A 24,170-nucleotide genomic window follows, 5' to 3' on the forward strand; every position below is an offset into this window, starting at 1 on the left:
ATCCTCAAGGCTGAAGAGATTGCTCAGTGCTTAAGAGTGTTTATTGCTCTTGCAGAGGACCTGAATTCAATTTTCAGTACCCAAATCAGGTGGCTTACAACTGCCTCTAACTCCAACTCATGGGATCTGATGCCATTGAAGTCTGTAGGCACCACCACTAATATGCACATACCCATTACACAGACACACACACAGAGAGAGACACACACACACACACAATTAAAAACAATAAAATAAACCTTATTGTTTAAACTGGCTTTGAATTTAAGCTATAACTTGGGCTAGCCTTAAACACAGTTCTCTAGGTGCTAGGATTATGTACATGACCTACCACCTCTGGTTCATCTTACATTTTTCTCTATTGTCCTAAACTGAAAGGGTTTCTTGCTTTGCTGTCCCTGAGTTCCTGGGGAGGATATTTTCTTCATACAGTTTTATAACCTTTTCTAAACAAGAGTAGCCCCTTTCCATAATCGGCAGTATCTAAAACAGCCATACTTTCTAATGACTAGAGACCTTGTAAAATCCAAGACAGTCTCAAGAACGTAGGGAAAAAACAGCACCTGAATGCCTTAGATATGCTCCTAATATTCTCGGCTACCTCCTCAAACCATTATCTATACAGAGGCCGAAGTGATCACTCTCAATGCCCAGTTCAATCGTGTCACTAATTTGACCATACTCTTCTTGTGCTTCCTTATTTCAGCAGAGTAAAACCAGAGTCCTAGGCTAGGGACGTAGCTCGGTTGGTAGAATGCTTGCCCAGTATGCAGAAGGTCCTGGGTTTACTCCCTAGCAAAACATAAATTGGATGTGGTGGTGTTCACTTGCCTGTAATCCCAGCATGCACAAGGTGGCAGCAGGAGAAGCAGAAATGCAAGGTAGTCCTCAATGAGTTCAGGGGCAACTTGGGATATATGACACCCCATCTTGAAAGAACAGCACAAGGCCAGAGTTCTTCGTGACCTCCAGGATGTGGAGCTGCCCATCCTCATATATCTCACCTCTCTGCCATCATCCTGCACAATCTCCACTCCAGCTACCCCAGCCTCCTGCTGTTACTCACACCCACTCCTGAGCCAGGACCACTTTCTCTAACTCGCTGTTCTCTTGTCAACCTTCTGCCTTAAACTTTGAATTCTTTGGGGTCTGCTCTTACACTGCACCTTCTCTGAAGGCTCTCTAGCATCCCCTTTAAACTTGCCTTTCTCCTCACCAGATCTGATCACTCCTTAGCTTATTCGTCAGTCACTCCTTTCAAAATAAGTTACTTAGTTTTCTGAGCACTGCAATGGCAGTTTGAGTGGCTATTCCATCACAGCAAGATTTTTTATTCTTTGTCTTTGCATCTCCAGCACCTAGTGTAATGTCTAGCACATAGTAACTAGCCAGCCAGTGGGCACTAAGTAAGTGAGTAAATACATTTAATGAAGGGATGTGTGGCTCCACTGGAAAGGACTAGCCTAGCATGCAGAGCTTTGGGTTCAATCCATACACACAAACACACACAAACACACACAAACACACACAAACACACACAAACACACACAAACACACACACACACACACACACACACACACACACCGCCGCCGCCGCCGCCACCACCACCACCACCAACAACAACAACAGCAAGCTTCATGTGTATCATAATACTAGATGGAGAAAACTGCTGGTCCTCTTACCCCACTCATGTATGTCCTTTGGATAAATTGAACTAAGACATTTGTTTTTAAATTCTACTAGTATCATTTGACACATCCTAAAAATGGTCCTTTAGTGAGGACAGGGAGCTCCTGGGGATGGATGAGAACTATGTAGCAGACCCTTTCTCTACATTGATCAACTATGTGACTATGAGCCCATGTATAAGCCTCTGGGCTAATGATTTACAGTGATACATTGTCATCTTTCCTGAAAGCTTCTGTCTGCTTCCGGAAGAATTCTTTCAGCATTCTTACCTCTCCTTTATCCACATCGTAGATCAGACTATAGAATATCTTTGGAGAAGAGTTGAGCTCCCTGCCCTGAGCTGCTCCTGATCAATCTGTTTGTCCCTAAGAGACTTCTGCCATGCATCACTGGTGATGTGCTAGTTTTCTATGGGCCAGTCTGTGCCAGGCCCAGCTCTAGGAGTATGACAAGAAGACAGTGAGCTAACACATGTGTAGCAGATGCTTTGCTAACTGCCTGAGGCCTGTTAGTTCAGAGAGTGCATTCAGGCACAGACAGTCTATGATTGCCCCTATTTGAAGTGTACCTAAGATGGTCCCTTATTACACCTTCCTAAAAATGCCCTTTATTGTACCAAATCTCCTCTTTCCCTCAATAATGTTAGAAAATTGGACACAGAGGAAAGTAGTCTGATGTTTACGCTTGGATGAAGCGTAGATCCTCTTTGGCTAAAGTACCATTTGCCCCAGTTCTCAAATTGGATTTAGTCGAAGTAGTGCCTTCCTCTCCTTTTCCCCGTTAGTTGAAAAGGCAAAAAGTTTCTTATGATAAAGGGTGAGACAGAAGATCATTCCTAAGGGTAGGAATGTTTTGTGGCGAAAGGAAGAATCTAGATACTTTTCTTCTTTCTCTCCCTACTGTGTTCAACTTTTCCAAGTTCCCCCAATTCTTCAGTATTCAAGAAAGAATGTGACAATCTCCCCCATGGTAAAGCTCCACAGAAAATGTTGGGGGAACTATAGGATCTTCAGTCAGGCCACCTGGTTGACAGTGTGGCTCCCACACTAAGTAACCCAGTGACCTTGGGCATTAATCAACCTCTCCTACTTCCCAGGGTAAACGTGGCAAAAGGAATACACTGCTCTTGCCCTCTACATCTAAGACTCACAGCTATCTTTTTGTTTTTGTTTTTATTTTAAGACAAGATTTCATGTAGCCCTGACTGGTCTTGAACTTGCTATATAGCTAAGGGTGACTTTGAACTTCTGACCCTTCTGCCTCGATCTCCCAGGTGTTGGAATTACAGCTGTCCATCACCATGCCTGGTCTTATGTGGTACTGGGGATCAAACCCAGGGCTTCTGTGCAAGTACTCTACCAACTAAGGCACATTACCAGCCTTATTAATTTCATATAATAATAATAATAATATGGTCAAAGAGTTACCAGAGCAGACAACACAGGACTGGAGACATTCTGAATATTGCATAGTGATATAACTTGGCAAACTGAATCATAAAAGATTAAGAGGAAAAAAATAGCTTGGCATGGTGATGAACACATAGTCCCAGCATGTGAATAAGGTAGAAGGATCTAGAACTCCAGGCCAGCCTAAGTTATATAGGGAGTTTTAGACCAGCTTGGTCTATGAGACCTTGTCTCAAAAAATAAACAATTAAAATTTTAATTGCTTAAATTTAAAACTTAATTTAAATTTAAAGTGTCCTTAGGGAGAAGTAGCAGCACTCTGGGAATAAGAGGTAGAAGGGGAGGCTAAGACTGGCTCAGACTGGTTGAAGAAATGTCATGTTAGGAGAATGAACAGCTGAGCAGCCTTTTCTAGAACATGAGAACATCTGGGATGCATTCAATTTAAGGAAGGAGTGAGTTGGTGTGTGCTGGAGGATGGCTTGGGGAGGTGAGTGGATTTCACTGAGGTAGTGCCTCCTCATCTCCAAAAACTGTTGCCCTGGGGATGAAGAAGAGTTGTGATCAATCACATTAGAGGCAGGAAAGATGGCTCAGTGGTGAAGAGCATTTGCTGCTTTTGCAGAGGACCCAAGTTCAGTTCTCAACATCCATCTGGCTGTTCACAGTCATCCCTACACCCAGTTCCAAAGTATCTGACTCCTTCTTCCGTCCTCTGTGAGCACTGCACATGCATGGTGCACATACAGACATGGCAAGCAAAACACTCATATGCATAAAATAAATCTCTAACTTTAAAGAGACATTGAGGTAAGGAACACAAGTGTTAGGCTGTCAGGGTCAGTAGGGATAGAAAGGAAGATGCACAGTGCTCCTCGTCTTGGCACTAAAAGACAAAACAGCCCTATGGCCTGTAATTGTGACTGGGCAAAATCTCCATCCAAGGTAGAATGAAAGTGTTTGTTTGTTTGTTTGTTTGTTTGTTTGTTTGTTTGTTTGTTTAACTATTCACACCACAGACATACTGGTTCGACTTATATCCCACCATGTTCCTCTGCACAGGACTCTCTTCACCCGAGAGTCCCACCTTCAGTTCCCATCAACTGAGTTCTTGGATGGGAATTTTCAGAATGACAAAGATGCTGAGCATACGGGGTGAATCCAAAACCACCTTCAACTCATCTTAATGTTTTCTTCAAAAGCCAGTGAAGCGCACTGTACCCAGCCAAGCCAGCACACAATGCTCAATTCCGAGTGTGCTCTGAGATCCCCTCAGCCTTTAAAAAAACAAAACAAAACAAAACAAAAACAAAAACAAAAAAACAGAAAACTTCTGAATAGTTATTGAACATTCAAAAGAAATATTAGAGCCTTTTGGGGGCCCTTTAATTTTTGAAAACGGCTATTTGTTTTATCCTTAGCTAGACATGACTCTTTGGGAAAACAAGGAATGAAAAAAAAAATCATACCTGAGTCTCTATTAGGAAGTATCTATTAGGAAGGCTGTGTTGAGAAAAGAAAGGGACGAGGAGAGAGGACAAGCATGACTCATACCCTAAATTCCTTTGCCGGGGACTCAAAGACTTGGGACTCAGGCATGTAACCACCACCACCCCTTTATGCTCCTAGGATGTGGATGACCATCATTAAGCAACAGGCTTCATCTCCAGCTGTTTCCTCCAGGACAGTCACACACTCGACCTAACCATAGCCCTTAGTCATGCTTCTGATAGCACAGAGGTCCTAGCCCAGAAATCTAATATTGTATCTCTTACTGTGTAGGATAAGTGTCTCCAGGTTCTTGGCCTTTTATTTAAGAATTGTCCCAGAGTAGCAAGGAAACTGTATTAAACAGCAAAGCAATAATGCAGATGAAAAAGAGACACCCTGCCAATTGTGACACGAGACCAGGTGAGTAAGAGCACCCAGGGACAAGCTATTGTCTGTGTCTCCCTTTGCAGAGCTCAAGAAAGGGAGCTTGGTTGCAAAGGAGCATAATGTCCATGTTTCTCTGTTTTGATTGACAGATTGGATTACATAAGACTGCTCACTGCATGTGCCCCTTCCTTTGATACTTTAGATTTTAATAATATGCATGCCAATTATGTGCAGGCATGAGGTGGCTAATTGCGTGTCCCTCATAAGTTTACTTGGTGGACACAGTTTGTCTTACTGAGCATGCAGTCTAGCCCAGATGGACTGATCTCCCTTGATCTCAGGATGTGTTCTAGGACATGTTTAAATAGAAACAGGACATCATCAGGGTGTTGCTAAGGGGTATAACACACTTCTGTTGCTTATAGAAGATATGCACACATCCTGATGCCAACAGGACTTGGGTGCATTTCTAGGAGTGTGCATAACCAAACCAAGTGGACTCAGGCTGCTAGGCTTGCCCCTGTGTTTGCCTGCCTCATTACCTGCCCCCTTATGTCTGCTTCTGATCCATGGGATTACAGGGGATCAGGACAGCAAGAGAGAAAAGCTTTTCCGTTTGTTCAACTGCCTTATTGATACTTGGTTCTTCTGTAACACATTGAAACTTGCCAAACAGATGGGGAATGCATTACTTTCAAAGACAGCCCATGGTTTGGAATTGTGATAGAAGAGAATATTATAGATTTCCTGTGGCTCACACGTATGGATCGTAATGCTTCTTGTTGGAACCACCAAGAGCAAATTCAACCCCTCTTCCGTGTGACTTTTTTTTCCTTAAGGCTTACAGGCTTATCAGTCCCTCACTGTTCCTCCTATGGTTCTCCATGGAGGCTGGCCTTATCATTTATTTTCCAGCTACCTCCACATCTCAAAAGTCCAGATGCCCAGAAAAGAATTTGGTTTCAAGTGGGGCAGGGGGTTGATACACATACCTTTCCTCATACAAAGTTAGTTTCCGATTGCTATATCCCGTTTTGGCTAAAATAAGGATAGAACCTGTGATTGCTACATCTACTTTGGGAATCATACCATTGACTTTTTAGGTCCTCAAATAATTTACCTTAATATATTTATATTATTTGGCTTCGTACATCTCACCTGTCAGATTTTTAGTGATCTTGTATCATGACTCCCATGTACTTAATCAAGTCCTGTTGTATCATCAAATTGTGCTTCTTGCAGACTATTGACAGTTTTTGGAACTGGATAAGGCCCAGGCCACTGACACCATTTTACATATGTTTAGTTTGGATATGAATTCCCCTTTATTATTGATCTAAGCTAAATCATCCAGATCATTTGCAAGGGTTTCAGGAGCCGATTCACCACACATCATGCTGAGGTCACACTTAACTGTGCCCACACAAGCTTGCAAGCTTCCTTTTCTGAGTCTAGTAGCTTGGTCATAAAAGTGAGTGAAATTAATCTGATAGCAACTGTTTTCAATGAACCTACTAGCTGAATGAGCTCTGATATTGGAGAGGGGGATACACGTTCATATGTGTACACAGGTGTGCATGTGTGTAGTTCTCATGCTTGTGTAGCAAACATAACTCAATGATTTTTGAAAGATTAGGAAGGTGCCTGATAAAACATCTGAGATGAGAACCGTGTTTTATTTTCTGGGAAAGTGGCTTAGTTTCTTTATACTTGGGAACATGGCTTCCCTCTGCCGGGTGAAGCTCTACTCTCTGTTCCCAGTTGGTTGGCTCCAGTTGACAGAAATTATTTGCTTTTGGTACTGACAAAAGCCTGGACCTAGCCGATCTGCTTACAGTGAGAGAATGCACCTTAGTATGTCAGAGCCAGTGTCCGCCAGATTCAAGCCAGATTCAAACCAACCAAAGCCATTTTTTTTCTTTGTGGGACTGGAAGTGTCTCCATCAAGTTCCTCTGAGTGTAATCATCGTCATCCGTCCCATCTGCCGCTGCAGCCCTGGGATGCAGCTGGCGCCAAGTGTATTCAGGTGAGGTGAGAGCTCTTCAGCCACCTCCCAGAAGCCTTTGAAGGGGAAGCCCTAGGCAAATGAGAAGGTCAACAACCACAACATCTCCACGCTTCTCCAGATAGAGACAGAGCTCTCTTGAATCAGCCCCACGTGACTCCTCACCAATGATCAGAGTAGACTGAACCCGAGACTCAGAGCCGTGCTGCAGCGCATGTGCAGAATGATGTTGCCACACAGGGGTAGCGCTGTAGAGGGGGAAACCGGGAGGATTCTAGATATTTTTGAAGGGAGAAATGACATGACTTGCAGGTGTGGGAGGGTGAGAGGAGAGGAGGAATACAGATAGTGACAATTAGATTTTTAACCTCAGCCCCTGGGAGATTTGCCACACTAAAATGGGAAGGGCTGGGTGGGAAGGCTGGGGTAGGTGAGGGAAAGGAGGACGATAAAGATGGAGATGCCTGTTAGACAACTCGTTAGGGATCTAAAGACGACATTGGACATACGGATCTATAATGTAAGGCGGGAAATAGGCTGGATATCTAAATACTGGAACTAGTAAATGTCATATTAAACCAGGGAACTAGATAAGAAAGTTCTGGGTCCTTCTATTATTGACCACAAAGAGCATTGCACATGTGTAATGTTAATTACCCCGTCCATTCCTAGGGTCAAGGAAAGTTCTTCCTTAAGAAGAACTCGACCCGTCAGTATCCTTTGAGAACATGTCATATGGGGGAAAGCGTGGGCTGATGCCAGCCTCCTCCACTAATCGGTGCAGGCTGCAGGTTCACTTGTGTCCCAGCACCAGCTCAGAAAGTGTCATCCTCCAGGCACACTTCCAATGCAATTAATCATGTTAATACCTATAAATAAAGTGCAGCCAACAGTTACTTTAACAACGCATGCTAATTATCATCAGGATTGTCACTAAAACGGGGCTGCCCCCACCCCCAACCTGTCTCTGTCTGTCTCTGTCTCTCTCTCTGTCTCTGTCTCTGTCTGTCTCTGTCTCTCTGCCTCTCTGTCTCTCTCTCTGTCTGTCTCTGTCTCTCTCTGTCTCTCTGTCTCTGTCTGTCTCTCATGCTCCCCCCCCCCTCTGATTTATGCCCATTTTGCCATGTCTTGGGGTTGTATCAGGAATACAGTTGGAGTCTCTGAGAAGAGAGGATGAGCAGATCATTAACAGAGGCCATGCTACAAAAGGACCTGGTTTTGTCCCTCAATATAATTGTTATGGCTGAAGATAAAGTACTTCCAGAAGGAATCTTGTAACTAGGATTCCACTTGCTACTGTTTCTTACGAGGTTGGCTTGTTTGTTTGTTTGTTTGTTTGTTTGTTTTGAAAGGGGTGTTTTAAAAAACGGAGTTTCTCAGTGAGCCAGTCACTGAAGAATAGTATACTGAGAGGAAAAATAGACAGACCAGATGTTCCATAGCATTGTAGCTCATTGGCCTGTAGCTCAGCTCTCTGGACAGCAAGCCTTGGGTGCTTGCTGCACTTGACCACACAAAGCAGGAGCCATGTATTCTCCAGGGCACTCAGTACCAGTGATAATTTCTGCATTCTTACTCCTTTATGTTTGATTCTCCTCAGCATTCCAGAAAATTTACCAAGAATCTCACCAGTCCTGTACACATCGTTTTATAAACCCTCGCACAAGTCACATTTCAGACTGAGTGATTGAAGCTCACCTGTTTAATGTTTTTGCAGACCCCACCAACAGATCTGAGTCCCCCAAAGGTGGCAGTCAGAAGTTGCTCCAGATTGTGTCGGATAACTTCTGAGGAGCACATTCACCTCTGGTTGGGAAGCATTGATTCAAGAGAATGTCCACACATGGAGAGAGCCACGGGTTCTTGATCCCAAACCTGCATCAGCTGATGGGGAAAAGAAACATTTCCATCAAATGCAGCATCCCCTAGCCCCTTGAGGGAAGATGGCTCTGAGTTACTGTTACAGATTCAGCCTCAAGACTGTAGGAGAACGATGCTGAATTTATAGCCAAAGAAGTTGCTCACAGATTAAGGAAATGAGGGGATGGAGAGATGACCCAGTGGTTCAAAGCCACTGGTTGCTCATGCAAAAGACGCAGACTCAGTACTCCACAACCCTCTCTAATTCCAGTTCCAGGGGACTCATTGCTGTCTTCTGATTTCCATGGACAGGAGACATATGGTGCACATATATACATATAGGCAAACATGCATGAATAAAATGAGATAAATATAAAAGAGTAAGTGAATTAATGATGAATGAATGAATGGATGCCCTAATGATTATTCACAGTGTTACTTTGAGGAAGAGTGGCATTAGATGGTGTATAGGAAAAAGGGGGATTTTTTTTTTTACTGCTTTACTTAAATCTTTTAATTTTTGAATCTTATTGTCATTTTATATTTTAATGCTCACATGTGTGCAAGTACATCAATTCGCATGAATGCAGGTGGTGAGGCATCAGCTCCCCTGGAGCTGTGAGCCTCTTGAAGATGTGGGTGCTGGGAATTGAACTCTGGCCCTCTATAGAGTAGCACGTATTCGTAACCACTGAGCCATCATTTCTACATCATTTTTATGCAGTGATTTTTATAGATGAATACTTTGATAAGTAAGGTTTCCTTTTAAATCACTTGCAGATCAAGAATGTTTGCTCTGATGAATTATTTGTTTAACTTACATGTTTCTAAAGATACAGTCGTGGATTTTAGTCTGGGAGTTTTGTTGTTTCCTTTCAACTCATGAGTGCATAGTCTTACAAAAGAAATATTTATGAATGGGATTCATGGTGGGAAAAAACACAACTCCACATACTTAGTCCAGAAGCAATCTGACACTTCTTGTTTATCTATGTGCCTGGAAAGCCAGGAGCAGAATGAGCGTATTTCCCATTGCAAGTCTTTCAGAGTAGGTGCACAGTGTGAGCCCTCAGGAAATTAAGCTGAAAGAATTGATTATAGAACCTTCATGGGCATGATTTTGGCCATTTTTAGAATTACTTTCTCAAATTGGGATTCTCTGGGCAGAATGAGGTAGGACAAGAGAGCAAGGCACTGTGGAAAGGGAATAGAATTCAAGGACACAGGGGAGGGGAGGTAGACTGGGGTATAGAAAACAAAGGGAAGGTTGGGCTCCTGCAGAACTGAACACAGCACCACACAGGGACAAGAACCTGCAGTTTGTGAACCCTCACTCCTGTATAATGCTCTCCAACCGCTCACCACAGGGAAAGGTCTGGCCACCCAGGTCTCCTAGGGCCAAGGATCCAGAAACCAGGACAGCCTGGGCTGCAAGGTGATGTGATTTATTTGCATGAGCCAGGTGATGCTGGAAGTCACAGACCAATCCATCTGCCTTAGCTACCAAACAGATCCCTTTGCCTCCTCCTCCCGTGGCAGCAGTCAAGGCAGGAGGTTGGCAAGGTGACCTTCCAAAGCTGAATCTGTGCTTCCAAAAATAGAAGCATCCTCCAAGAATCCAGAGGGGAGGGGAGGCTGTGGATGTTAAGGGCTAGAACCCAAGTCCCCAGAGCATTGTCAGTATGAAACTGTATTAATTAGACACAGGCACCCAGATCTATAACCTCAGGTGCCTCACAGAAATTGAAACTAAATGAACTAGCTTTCTTTCCCTCTTCCTAGTTACACTCTCCTGGGCTTTAAGAAAAAAAGAGAAAGAGATTCATATATTCTGACCTATTTGGCTTGGCTGTACATTGCCCAAGGAGATGTCTTCCCCAGTATCCCAGTAGAGGGAATGGGAGCTCTTTGAGACAAAAATGGGAGGTAGTTAAGTGGGACCTTGAGGAGCAGACAGCCGGGCTCCCCAAAGCCTGGCTTCTGAACTTTTCTCCTTGCATGGGTACTATGGTTTGTGTCCCAGTGTGTCCAATTATGTGAGAACATGAAGTCAGAGGCTGCCACTACCATGATCATGCAGTATTCTTGTCCGGAGTTAACGAGGGCCTAGAAGATTCTTTGATCCCGTGGAACCACCTGCTATTGATCTACAGAGGTTGTTTGCAGTATTCTAAGATACACATGGCAGTGTAGTGTATGGGGGAGACTGGGCTCTGCAGGAGTGCGTGGGGATAGTATGGCTTGTTGGAGGGCTCTGTGTAGAGGTGCAAGCATAGCGTTAGAATGAAGCCCTGCTGGAAAGACCACAGAAAGCTGAGTGGGGTTGTAGGCAGAGTCTCTGAGCTCTGCTGGGGCGATCAGCCCTGTGAGGCTCCTCTTGTGTGACTCGTGCTGAGAACTATGATTCTCACAAACATGTGAGCAGGCCACATAGAAGGACACTCTGGGAATGCTTCAGAGCCCGTATGAGGTTGTATGGGGTTGTGCATGTGGTGGCTTTCTCTGGCAGCCTCCTCTGCTCCCCTATCAAAAAATGAGTTGTGCTTCCATAGATGTAGAGCCACCCCAGTACAGGGGTGGATTTTCTGTATCATGAGCTGAACAGAAGGAACAAATGTCCTTTCTAACACTGCCCTGCAGCTGAGCCTCCTGCCTGTGTGCCGAGGACACTTTCTAACACTTTGCTCTGTGCTCTTTCAACAGGATAATGTGGACCTGGGTGAGCTTATGTTTTCGCTCTGCTATCTTCCAACAGCCGGCAGGCTGACCATCACCATCATCAAAGCAAGGAATTTAAAGGCAATGGACATTACGGGAGCGTCAGGTGGGACATGCTTCATCTGGTTCTAATTCGCCAAATTGTGAAGTTCCTATTAGGGTACCTTGGGTCTGGGACCAATTTGCCTGGGTTTAATCACGTTCCTACCACATCTAAGTGCAGCATGACCTTGGGCAAGTCACTCAACCATGCTAGGCTTCCAATCCCCATCTGTAAAGTGAGAGTAGGATTAGTATGTGGCCTACTGAGTTGTCATATGATTAACTGAGTTAATAGGTACAAAACCATAAAGTGTGTAGTGTATTAAGATGCTACATGAAGTCACTGGACTCTTGAACTTTTCCTTCCCCATAACTGGGACTCAATTTGCAGTTTACATATTCTGAGGTGGTCTGCCCTGTTATGCCTTTCCTCTGACTTCATTATCTCAGACTTATTGAAGATTAGAGATAATCCCGACTGCTTATAAACGAACTATAGCTTGTGGAGTGTTTTTCCCAGTGAACCAAGCATGTATCTTTACATTGTAAACCCCAACACAGAATGTCTCATTGTGCAGTTCATACTGTATTCATTCACATCAGTTTTGGCCACGTGGTCACTATCACACAGAACACTGGCTCATGGCCACTGAACTCAAAGAACCTAAGGTAACAATGTAGTCTTTTGTTGTTGCTGGGGTGTGCACTTATGCATTCATGTTTGTGTGTGTGTGTGTGTGTGTGTGTGTGTGTGTGTACCTGTGTATGCACATACATGTAAAGACCAGAGTCAGCCTCCAGTGTCATTCCCCATGAATCATTCTCACTAGCCCATCACTACTGTTCAGCTAAATAGGGAGCCCTGTATCTCTGTGCCTAACTACATGTTGTCCTGACTCCTCACCCCTTCTGGAAGGTACTTCAAGCCAGAAGAGCTATACCTTCCACCACCCCCCCTTAATTAGAAACAGCCTAGAGTATAGAACATAGAATATATCAACATCTTAGAGTAAATGCCATCCCTGACTTTGATTTTTGAGACAGGTTCTCTCACTGAGATCTGGGCTCCATGGTTAGGCTATGACTGTACAGGAAATACCAGGGATCCTCTTGTCTCTACTTCCTGTGCACTGGGATTGCAAGTGCATGCCACCCACCATGTGCAGGTGCATACATGGAAGGTAGGAGCTAACTCAAGTCTTACACTTGCATGGCAAGCTTGTTACTGACTGACATTCACTCCAGCATGTATATGATATATACGTGATATACTCTGTTCTATATTCCTGGCTGGTTCTAAGCAAGGAAAACAACAACAACAACAACAACAACAACAACAAAAATAAATAAACAAAACAAAACAAAAAGATACAGGTCCTCTGGCTTAAAGTACCTTCTGGAAGGCGTGAGGAGTCAGGATGTCTTGTAGTTAAGCAGAGCGATACAGGACTCCTTTTTGAGCTGTATGGTACTTAGGGGCTAGTGGGACCAGAAGTGCCCCCTCCAGAAAGCAGCAGCCTCCTCACCTGTCAGTCTGCCTTGGTATGCTGTGAATGTCCCGTCCTCATTCTTCCTGATTAATGATCAACTTCTCCCTTTGCAAACACATTTCCAGGAGTTCCCAGTACTTAAGGCCGTTCATACACACAGGATGCCCCATTCTCTAGGAATTCAGAACTTATAGAACTAGAAGCATTCCCTTGCTTAAAGGCCCAGTCTTTAAGCAAAGATTTCCATAGGCAGCTCGGAGTCAGGATACTGAGTCTTGTCTCCCACTCCTTGGATGATATCTGTTTCTCTTCCTTTCACAGACAGGCTGGTCCTGTATTCTAGTTGGCATATTTTCTAATTTGGTAACAGATGTTTTCACCCTATTTTTAAATTTCATGAATTTTGAGTGAGACAGTGTCCTGTGCTTTTTCTTGAATGAATAACTTAATTGTTCCAAGTAGTCACTGCCCACATCACATATCACACGAATTAAAAAGCTTCAAACTCTGGTCTCCAGAGAAGGGGAGTCTTCCTCCACGGGGCCACACATTCTCAGCATCTCCATTTGCCTTACAATGCCCTGTTCTCATGCCTGTGCAGATCCGTACGTGAAAGTCTCACTGATGTGTGATGGCCGGAGACTGAAGAAGAGGAAAACATCCACCAAGAGGAACACGCTTAACCCTGTTTACAATGAAGCCATAGTCTTCGATGTCCCTCCTGAGAGCATTGATCAGATCCACTTGTCCATAGCTGTCATGGACTATGACCGGTGAGATGCCAGGAGCTCTTTCTCTGTGCAGTCTCACTGTTCTTGGAGCAGGATGGGCAGATTAGGGAACAGCCACATGAGTAACCATATTAGGGAGCTCAGCCGGGGTCCCAGGATAAAGTGACTGAAAGGGCAGCATGTGGAGAGCAGTCTGACAGCATTGTCCAAACCTTAGTGCCAAATCCTGTTACTGCAGTACTTCTACTGTCCTCAGCTCTCCCCCCCCTTTCTCACCTTTCTTCTCCTCCACCCTCCCACATGCCACCTTTCCCCCTTCCCATCTCTGCACACTTCCTGGTATCTCTCTATGGAGAACTATGGTCCCTCAGGTCTTGTTTTTCATTGAGTAGTCCCAACTCCTTTAATGGAAAGCTTCTACCCAAAACACAGAGTGATTACTTTAGCCACGCCACCAATGTTTCTAAATATATAACTTCGATCTTTTTTTTCCCTTCTTGCACTGTTTAATAAAGATCATTTCCATCCACTTAAGTCTGAAAGCAAACACAGAAATGTTCTCTTGGAAATGCTAGAATCAGTATGGATGACAGGGTACATTAAAATGTATAAGATGCTAGACTTTTTAATTAATACAGCACAGAGGAGATATTTATAGCCTGCATTGTAGCCAATTGTGTATTTAAAGGACAGATTTGAAAAACAGTCATTTTAATATGCAGAGGAAGTACCAACAGGGAATTATACATGTTAAACCAGTCATTAGACTGAAATGCAAAGTCTCTTTTTAATTAGAAACCTCCCACGTGGTCAGAGCACAATTATAAAAGAAAAAAAATCAGTCTGACTTCTAATATAATCTTACAAATATTATTTGTAGCTAAAAATTTTTCCATCTACCTCTGAAATGTCAGCACGGCAGCCTCAGTGACCTCTACGCTTTCCAGGTACACGAAGCATACCTTGTCTTCTGACACAGTTGTCCCTGAGTGTGACAACCCATGCTGGGGATAGGCCTTGCTGTGTCTTCTCTGGACACATACAACAGCACAGTGCCAGGTCTCAGGAGGAGATGCTGCCCACCAGCTGTGGAAGGCTAGGGCAGCACTTCCTAAGCTAGTGCCAAGGTTCCTGCATCAACAAATCTGATTATGTGATCTCCTTATCAATTCAATATTAGCAAACTCAATGAAGGTGGCCTGGAAAAACCCACGTCAGAATGCACAGGGCCTCTGCGTGCATCTGATTTTAATGAGCACAACTTAACTATCCCAGACAGTCCATTCCCACCTCTTCTTCTCCCCATGCAAATAGAGTAGAAGCCATTTGTCTTTTCAGGGTGGAAAATGAGGTTATCATGAAGAGTCCAAGGATGGGCCACATCCTTCCGGTTATTTCAAGGGACACCCACCCTTGGAAAAAGTAAAACGAGTCAACTTGGAGACCTACTCACAGAAGGCTTCCGCCCTAAGTTTAAGGAGCTGGATGTCTGTTAAAACCCAGGTTGGCTCAAAGTACCAAAGCTGAGCCTAGAGTGAGAAGTACAGAAGATGGTGGCAACAGGCTCTGATGAAACAAGGAGCAAGGAGACCCAGGAGCCCTCCCCACCGGCCTTCGCCGTGCCATCCTCAGTTGCCTCTTGTGGGAATTTGAGTGGGTTATACATCACTCCTTCCTAAGGGTTCCTTTTCATTCTGTAAATCTGGAAGCCAGCTTAGCCTCCAGAACCAGAAAAGGTATCATTAGTCCAAATCAGGGAGTTCTTTGAGCAAAGGTTCTCAGGGTCAAATGAACCCATACAGCATTAGGAAACTTAGAGTCTTGACCCCTAGGTCTTTCTGATGTTTATTTTGGATTGTAGTTTTAAATTAGAGAAGTAGTTTTAAAAAAAATAGCCCACTATTTCTGAATTTCCTCCACCCGTTTGAGTCGTTGCTTTCACTCTGTGGGTTCCAGCCTTCCTAATGCTGTGACCCTTTAATACAGTTCCTCATGCTGTGGTGACCCTCAACCATAATTATTTTGGCACTACCTCATAACTGTAATGTTGCTACTGTTATATATCGTAAATATCTGATATACAGGATATCTGATATACAGGATATCTGATCTATGACACCCCCTCCCCAAGGGGTCATGACCCACAGGTTGAGAACTGCTTGCTTTTTCTTCTACATACCAAAATTTTAAGAAAAAACTGTTGTGGCCCATTTTCACAGTGTAGGTCACAATGAGGTCATCGGCGTGTGCCAAGTAGGCAACGAGGCTGAGCGGCTGGGCAGAGACCACTGGAGTGAGATGCTGTCATATCCCCGGAAGCCCATCGCACACTGGCACTCTCTGCTGGAGGTAAGACCTACTCCACCGTGGCCCACGCTGTGGATGACAAGTTTTGCTGTTGAAATGCAGAGCTACTAACAGCAGGAATGTGCCAGGGCCTTCTATCCCCAGCACTGTCCCTGGTGACATTTCCCAGGGCTCTTGTGCCTTGCACAGGACGTTCTCTCTACCAGCCTAGGACATTTGGACCAGGGATGTTTCCGTTGTCTCTTTTAAAGGATCAGTATTCTCTGACTGCATGCTACAGCTTTGGGTTGGCTTTCGAAGGGCGTCTGCATGAAACAGAGGAGCCCTCAGTTTTAGAACTGCTTCTGGCTCTAACCTGTAAGGCTTATGTTGCTTATCACTAACTAGGTTCAGGTTTATTTTATAAAATAACAAAGCACAAAGCAACAACGTGTAGAAAGTAAATTTCTCTCTTCCCTACATACAGCAAGTCCAAAGGAAGACAGTGTGGCACCATGCTCAACAGAAGCCTAGAATCCTCCCATCTTTCAGCCTAACTGTCCCAGAAGTTACCTCATTATGCAGTGTGGCTGCTAAGCTCAAACCCATCCTATCTTTCATGCCACAAAAATGTGGAACAAGGCGAAAGGTCCAAAGAACACACCGTACTTCTTTCAGGGTTCTCTTTGAGATTTTCCAAGATACCGGTTCTTATATGTGATGCAGTCGCTGGACTTTGGATGTGTCTACTTTCAAAGGAAGGCAATAAATACATTCTTTTTATTATGTACCTAACTAGAAGTAGGGTTTTACTTGCAAAGAAAGGGAGCATGGATGCTGGCTGTCATCTGCACCTATCTCTTATCCACTCACTCCTCTGTCACCTCTCATGCAGTCTTCATTTTGTCTCTGTTTATTGACTCATTTATGGGGACATTTCTCTCAACACTGATTTTCATTGAGAAACATCTCTGGGGATCACATGCCACGAAGACACTGAAACATACCTGCAAATGAGGGATCACTTGTTTTGTATCCCTTACAGATACTCTAAGAAAGGTTTTTTACATAAATTTATTTGCCTGTTGGTGGTGCACATGCAAGAGTACACATGTGGAGGAGACTGGAGGACAGCTTTTGGAAGTCGGTTTTTCTCCTTCCACTTGGTGGGCCCCAGAGCCTGAACTCCAGTTGTCAAACTTGGAAACCAGTACCTTGACCCACTGACCCTGTCACTGGCCAAAGAGTGTATGAAATGAAGTGTGAGTCATTAAAGTGCATAGAGATAAGCTTTGTAACTCAGAGGATGAGCTACCAGGACACATGGGGCAGGGGCTCATTGAGGTTTCAGAAGACTGGAGCTGCTGGGAATGAGAACCCCAGAAAGCAAGTGAGGGTCATTGACCAAAAGTATGTGGGCTCCAGGCAGAGAACTTTCCTCTGTTCTCCCAGTGTAGGCAGCTTCTCCATGCAGCAGCATGAAGATCAGAAAAGAAATCACTGCCCAGTGTGGGTTGTTGCTCTGCCCTAGGCAGCGAGCTGAGTATGCTGGAGTAAACATGCAGGCAACTAGAGAGGAAGAGAGGCTCTGACCCAAGCCTGAGGGCAAGGGGATGCCTCCTTTGAAGGAATGGTACAGAAAGTCACTAGTTATATTCAATGATAGACTAGAGTCCTAGATTTGCAGGCCCCTGAGCATATCTCTGCCTCTGGGCCATAGAAGGCAAACCTTTCTTTTCTGAAATCAAAATCAATCCCTAAGGGAGACCTCGAGACCCGAGAGCCACTTGAGAAAGAACCAGGGAAACTATGCCTCATTTCCTCAGCTCCTGGCAAATTCTCAAAGGACCCCATATGTGGGCTTAGTCAACTGCCCAGGGATGCCACTGGTGAGTGGCAGTCAGAGCCATTTTACTCCACCTCCTGTATCCTTCAAAATCACTTCTGCTCTAAATTCTCCTTTGTGGTCAGAAGTATCAAAACTCTGTAACAGGTAACGGGAAAGGAGGAAGGTCCACCGGGACTGGGAAATGAGCCCTGATCCTAGCAGGACTTTCTCGGTGGCCTTGGCAGACTGTGGCATGCCGGGTGTGGGAGCATTGCAAAGCAGGGGTTGGAAGCTCTGCAGAGGCTCCTTCCACTGTAGGGAAGAATGTCATGTGACTCTGGTCCCTGGGAGGTACCCCTTAAATCCTTAACTCCCAGCTCTTTGCAAGTCTGTGTTCAACAGTTACATAAGTGAGAAAGAAACATCTTGAGAGTTAAAGCAATGAGACTTGGGAGTCATTTGTACAGTGGCTAGAACTACTTCAGCTAATACAATGGCCGTGTCTCAGTGGTTGCACGGGAACTAAGGAAACGAAACACCTATGTCCCCGATATGAAAGGTAAGCGAGGCTGCTCCTTCTCTGTGGCCTCTTGCCTGGGTTTTTGAAGTCATGTCCTGAACTATAGCTCCATCTCCAGAGGGGAAATGCTGCCTTCCCTTTTAAAAATAAACATGCAGCTGGCAAAATGAGGGCAATGGTACCAGATGAGATTAAAGAAGGTGGGGGGTGGGCCGGGCTTTGTCTGCCACTCTGTGGATGGAGGCGGTCGCAGGCAGTGCTGGGAAGTTGTGTGTGCTGGAGTTGGATGGCCTTGATTCACGCTGCTGTGCAGCCATGTGCTGGTGATTGTTCTTCACCTTTGCTTTGTCCCGTCCGTCTAGATGTCATAGCTGCCTTCTGGCAGGGGCAGTTGTAAAGATTAAAGCTTTTATGGGGTGGATGGGTTGAGATGGGGTTTCATGTAGCCAAGGCTAGCCTTAAGCTTGTTAGATAATGGAGAATGAACTTGAACTTCTAAGTCCCCTGGCATCTCATTCGTACTAAGACTGTAAATATACACCACCACACCCATTTTACACTATGCGGGGGAGGGGCTGGAAGCTAGGTATTTTTACTGCTGAGCAAGCACCCTATGGCTGAGCTTGGATGATCCCCAACATACATCATCAAGTCTATGATAGATCATCTATGAGAAATACAACTCCATGGCTGGCACCTAACTAGTACTCAGCAAAGTTTTCATTATTGTATGTCCTAAATCTGATGGGTCTCTGTGTGTCCTCATAGAACCCTGTCGCATAAGGAAGTAATACCCATGTTGGTTTTCATGGCAACAGCTAGGAAAACCAGTAAGCATCATCCCAGGTTAGAAGAGTGGCTTACTCAGCACTTAGTTAGACATGGGCATACAGATTTTTTTGCTTTGTTTCTGGAGACACGGTTTGTCTGTATAGTCCTGGCTATCCTACAGATTTCTTTCTTTTTTTTTTTTTCTTTTTTCTTTTTTTTTTTTTTTTCCGGAGCTGGGGACCGAACCCAGGGCCTTGCGCTTGCTAGGCAAGCGCTCTACCACTGAGCTAAATCCCCAACCAGATTTCTTTATAGACCAGGACGACCTCAGACTTACAAATCTGCCTGCCTCTGCTTCCCAATTGCTGGAATTAAAGGCATAGGCCACCACAACCCAACTCAGATATATAGATTTAAGGTCTACCCCCTTCCCCCTTTAATTTAGTTGTAAAGTTAACCTGCTCTTATGCTCTCTTAAATTAAAAAAAAAAAAAGCAAGCTGCTGAATCCTGGACTTTTTGGTGGTGGTGGTGGTTGTGGTGGTGGCTGTGGTGGTGGTGGTGGTGGTGGTGGTGGTGGTGGTGGTGGTGGTGGGTGTGTACGTGCATGTGTGCATGCATGTAAGCGTGTATGTATGGAGCACAGGGCAGAGTGAATAAGAAAGAGCATGAGTTGGGATTTAGTGTAAAAGGAGGTTGGCCTGACAGAAATGTCATTCTGCTAGGGACCAAGGGACTAAGTTATAAATGAACCCTTATTCCCGCAGAGACTTGGCTATCTACTCAGGGTTATAGCAAACATACCCTGACGTTGCTAGGGTAGGCAGCAGATGGAGTCTTCAGAACCAATGAATTAAAAAATCCGTTTCTCTCTTTCTCTGGGACTTGGCATGGCTTCACTGCACATGCAAAGGTCAGCAGGTGTCTTTCCCTTTGCTCTGTATAATGTGATTAGCTCAGAAATCCATGTAAGCTCTCCCAGAGCATTTTCCTGAGACTTGGAGGTCAGAATGTCCCTTCTGTAGGAGTGCAGTTGACCAGGGTGCTAAGAGCTTTCTTATCATAGCATCTTCTTCAGTGCACCCAAGATAAGATGGTGTTGATCTGGTCATGTCCTCACACCTTCCTCACCCTCCTGACAATTGAGTTGACCTACATCCTGAGCTGCAGGAAATTAGCAGGCAATAGTTCCAGAATTTGCATAGCTTCCCTGTGAAGTGCTATGTAATGTCAGGATTAAGACTTGGAACTATGGGAAACCAGATATAGATGCCATTTGGTTAAATCATGCTTTACTTATTCTGAGATGATAATGACAGATAATCTACTGAGAATATATGTAAAGTTCTTACCTAGACTCATAGAATGTAATAATAACCCCATTTATAGAATTATAACATATATTTTACATACACACACACACACACACACACACACACACACACACACACACACACACACACACACCTACATATAATTTTCTGGTTTGCCCCAAGTTTGAAACCCTATGATCAGATGGATTAAAGCAGGAACTAGGTATAAAAGTGGCGCCTGGAATAATATAAGCCACAGGAACAAGAGATATAGAAAATATCAATCCTGTACTAGGATGCTCAGTGTGGATTCACCTTCTCCTAATGCCTTGCCTTTGTACAGACATGGGCATCAGGCCAGAAAGGCTCTACACCAGCATGCTGCCTGCTGAGATCACCTGATTAACCCTGCTACACTCTTTCTCCAGGACAGTTCAATAGCACATGACATACTGCAATGACCAGAGTTGTCTGTGTCCTACTCAGGCTCAGTAAGCTATAAATTTAATGCTGTGAGGAACCTAACCCAAACATCAGTTATGAAGTCTTGCCTCAGGGTTGCATCAGTGCCCTCTTTAAAACTTTCTAGATACTTTCTATCTAGTGCTCAATAGAGCCCACTTGGAATCTTGAATCTACACATTCCCAAGAAAAACATCTGATTTCCCAGTCTGGGTCAAAGAAAGTAACTGGTAACCCACTCCATCAACTGTAAGGGCAACAGTTCTTGAGAAAGGTACAAGCAAGACAGGGAAACTCAATAGAGTGATTATGGCTGCTTCCCAAAGGTGCAAGTAACTTACACACTCTGGGCAAGTTGCTCTTCACTGCCCAGGCAGGCAACAGGAACAGTTTTCAAAAAGGATGTAAATGGAGAGGGTGCATGGAGCTATGGGAGCCTGGGTATCATCATAGTCCTGTCCATCATCACAGACCTATCCAATTACTACCCCTGACCTCTCGTCCCTGTGGCTCATGTTCGTTCAAGGGCCACTTTTCGCTTAGTTGCTGCTTCAGTCCCTCTGATCATAGGGTTTCAAACTTGGGGTAAACCAAATTCCCTTCTTCCTGCTCCCATGCTTGCTCCTTCTGGGACTTGGTGTGGCTTCACTGCGGACCCAACAGTAATCTATGAGCAATGCAGCTCCACAGCTGGTGTCTAACCAGTGCTCAGTAAAATTCTTAGGATTATTGTGTCTCCTACATTCTGATGGTCACTGTGTGTCCTCGTGAGACTTTTCCAAAGGCTTTCTAGAAACTCCCTTTCTTTTTTTTTTTTTTTTTATTATTATTAACTTGAGTATTTCTTACATACATTTCCAGTGTTATTCCCTTTCCCGGTTTCCGGGCAAACAACACCCTCCCCCCTCCCCTTCTTTATGGGCTTCCCTTCCCCATCCTCCCCCCATTGCCGCCCTGCCCCCAACAATCTAGTTCACTGAGGGTTCAGTCTTAGCAGGACGAAGGGCTTCCCCTTCCACTGGTGCTCTTACTGGGATATTCATTGCTACCTATGAGGTCAGAGTCCAGGGTCAATCCATGTATAGTCTTTAGGTAGTGGCTTAGTCCCTGGAAGCTCTGGTTGGTTGGCATTGTTGTACATATGGGGTCTCGAGCCCCTTCAAGCTCTTCTAGTTCCTTCTCTGATTCCTTCAACGGGGGTCCTATTCTCAATTCAGTGGTTTGCTGCTGGCATTCGCCTCTGTGTTTGCTATATTCTGGCTGTGTCTCTCGGGAGAGATCTACATCCGGCTCCTGTCGGCCTGCACTTCTTTGCTTCATCCACCTTGTCTAATTGGATGGCTGTATATGTATGGGCCACATGTGGGGCAGGCTCTGAATGGGTGTTCCTTCTGTGTCTGTTTTAATCTTTGCCTCTCTATTCCCTGCCAAGGGTATTCTTTTTCCTCATTTAAAGAAGGAGTGAAGCATTCACATTTTGATCATCCGTCTTGAGTTTCATTTGTTCTAGGCATCTAGGGTAATTCAAGCATTTGGGCTAATAGCCACTTATCAATGAGTGCATACCATGTGTGTTTTTCTGTGATTGGGTTACCTCACTCAGGATGTTATTTTCCAGTTCCAACCATTTGCCTACAAATTTCATAAAGTCGTTGTTTTTGATAGCTGAGTAATATTCCATTGTGTAAATATATGTACCACATTTTCTGTATCCATTCCTCTGTTGAAGGGCATCTGGGTTCTTTCCAGCTTCTGGCTATTATAAATAAGGCTGCGATGAACATAGTGGAGCACGTGTCTTTTTTATATGTTGGGGCATCTTTTGGGTATATGCCCAAGAGAGGTATAGCTGGATCCTCAGGTAATTCAATGTCCAATTTTCTGAGGAACCTCCAGACTGATTTCCAGAATGGTTGTACCAGTCTGCAATCCCACCAACAATGGAGGAGTGTTCCTCTTTCTCCGCATCCTCGCCAGCATCTGCTGTCACCTGAGTTTTTGATCTTAGCCATTCTCACTGGTGTGAGGTGAAATCTCAGGGTTGTTTTGATTTGCATTTCCCTTATGACTAAAGATGTTGAACATTTCTTTAGGTGTTTCTCAGCCATTCGGCATTCCTCAGCTATGAATTCTTTGTTTAGCTCTGAACCCCATTTTTTAATAGGGTTATTTGTCTCCCTGCGGTCTACCTTCTTGAGTTCTTTGTATATTTTGGATCTAAGGCCTCTATCTGTTGTAGGATTGGTAAAGATCTTTTCCCAATCTGTTGGTTGCCGTTTTGTCCTAACCACAGTGTCCTTTGCCTTACAGAAGCTTTGCAGTTTTATGAGATCCCATTTGTCGATTCTTGATCTTAGAGCATAAGCCATTGGTGTTTTGTTCAGGAAATTTTTTCCAGTGCCCATGTGTTCTAGATGTTTCCCTAGTTTTAATTCTGTTAGTTTGAGTGTATCTAGTTTGATGTGGAGGTCCTTGATCCACTTGGACTTAAGCTTTGTACAGGGTGATAAGCATGGATCGATCTGCATTCTTCTACATGTTGACCTCCAGTTGGACCAGCACCATTTGCTAAAAATGCTATCTTTTTTCCATTGGATGGTTTTGGCTCCTTTGTCAAAAATCAAGTGCCCATAAGTGTGTGGGTTCATTTCTGGGTCTTCAATTCTGTTCCATTGGTCTATCTGTCTGTCTCTGTACCAATACCATGCAGTTTTTATCACTATTGCTCTGTAATACTGCTTGAGTTCAGGAATAGTGATTCCCCCTGAAGTCCTTTTATTGTTGAGGATAGTTTTAGCTATCCTGGGTTTTTTGTTATTCCAGATGAATTTGCAAATTGTTCTGTCTAACTCTTTGAAGAATTGGATTGGTATTTTGATGGGGATTGCATTGAATCTGTAGATCGCTTTTGGTAAAATGGTCATTTTTACTATATTAATCCTGCCAATCCATGAGCATGGGAGATCTTTCCATCTTCTGAGGTCTTCTTCAATTTCTTTCTTCAGTGTCTTGAAGTTCTTATTGTACAGATCTTTTACTTGCTTGGTTAAAGTCACACCGAGGTACTTTATATTATTTGGGTCTATTATGAAGGGTGTCATTTCCCTAATTTCTTTCTCGGCTTGTTTCTCTTTTGTGTAGAGGAAGGCTACTGATTTATTTGAGTT

General features: G+C 44.2%; 1 protein-coding gene across 2 annotated transcripts in view; it reads left to right on the top strand.

Annotated features, from left to right (window-relative positions):
* Syt9 (synaptotagmin 9) overlaps positions 1-24,170 on the top strand; it is a 180,481-nt gene that overhangs the window by 112,436 nt on the left and 43,875 nt on the right. The window contains exons 4-6 of one of the 2 annotated variants that reach the window (XR_005491595.2): positions 11,547-11,667; positions 13,695-13,866; positions 16,049-16,173. Coding sequence is in view for 1 of the 2 variants with exons in the window: in NM_053324.1 (NP_445776.1) it covers positions 11,547-11,667; positions 13,695-13,866; positions 16,044-16,173 (423 nt within the window). In the remaining variant the exon portion in view is untranslated. 2 annotated transcript variants of the gene reach the window in all.

The sequence above is a fragment of the Rattus norvegicus genome, chromosome 1 (assembly GCF_036323735.1).
Source record: "Rattus norvegicus strain BN/NHsdMcwi chromosome 1, GRCr8, whole genome shotgun sequence".
Classification (NCBI taxonomy): Eukaryota; Metazoa; Chordata; class Mammalia; order Rodentia; family Muridae; genus Rattus; species Rattus norvegicus.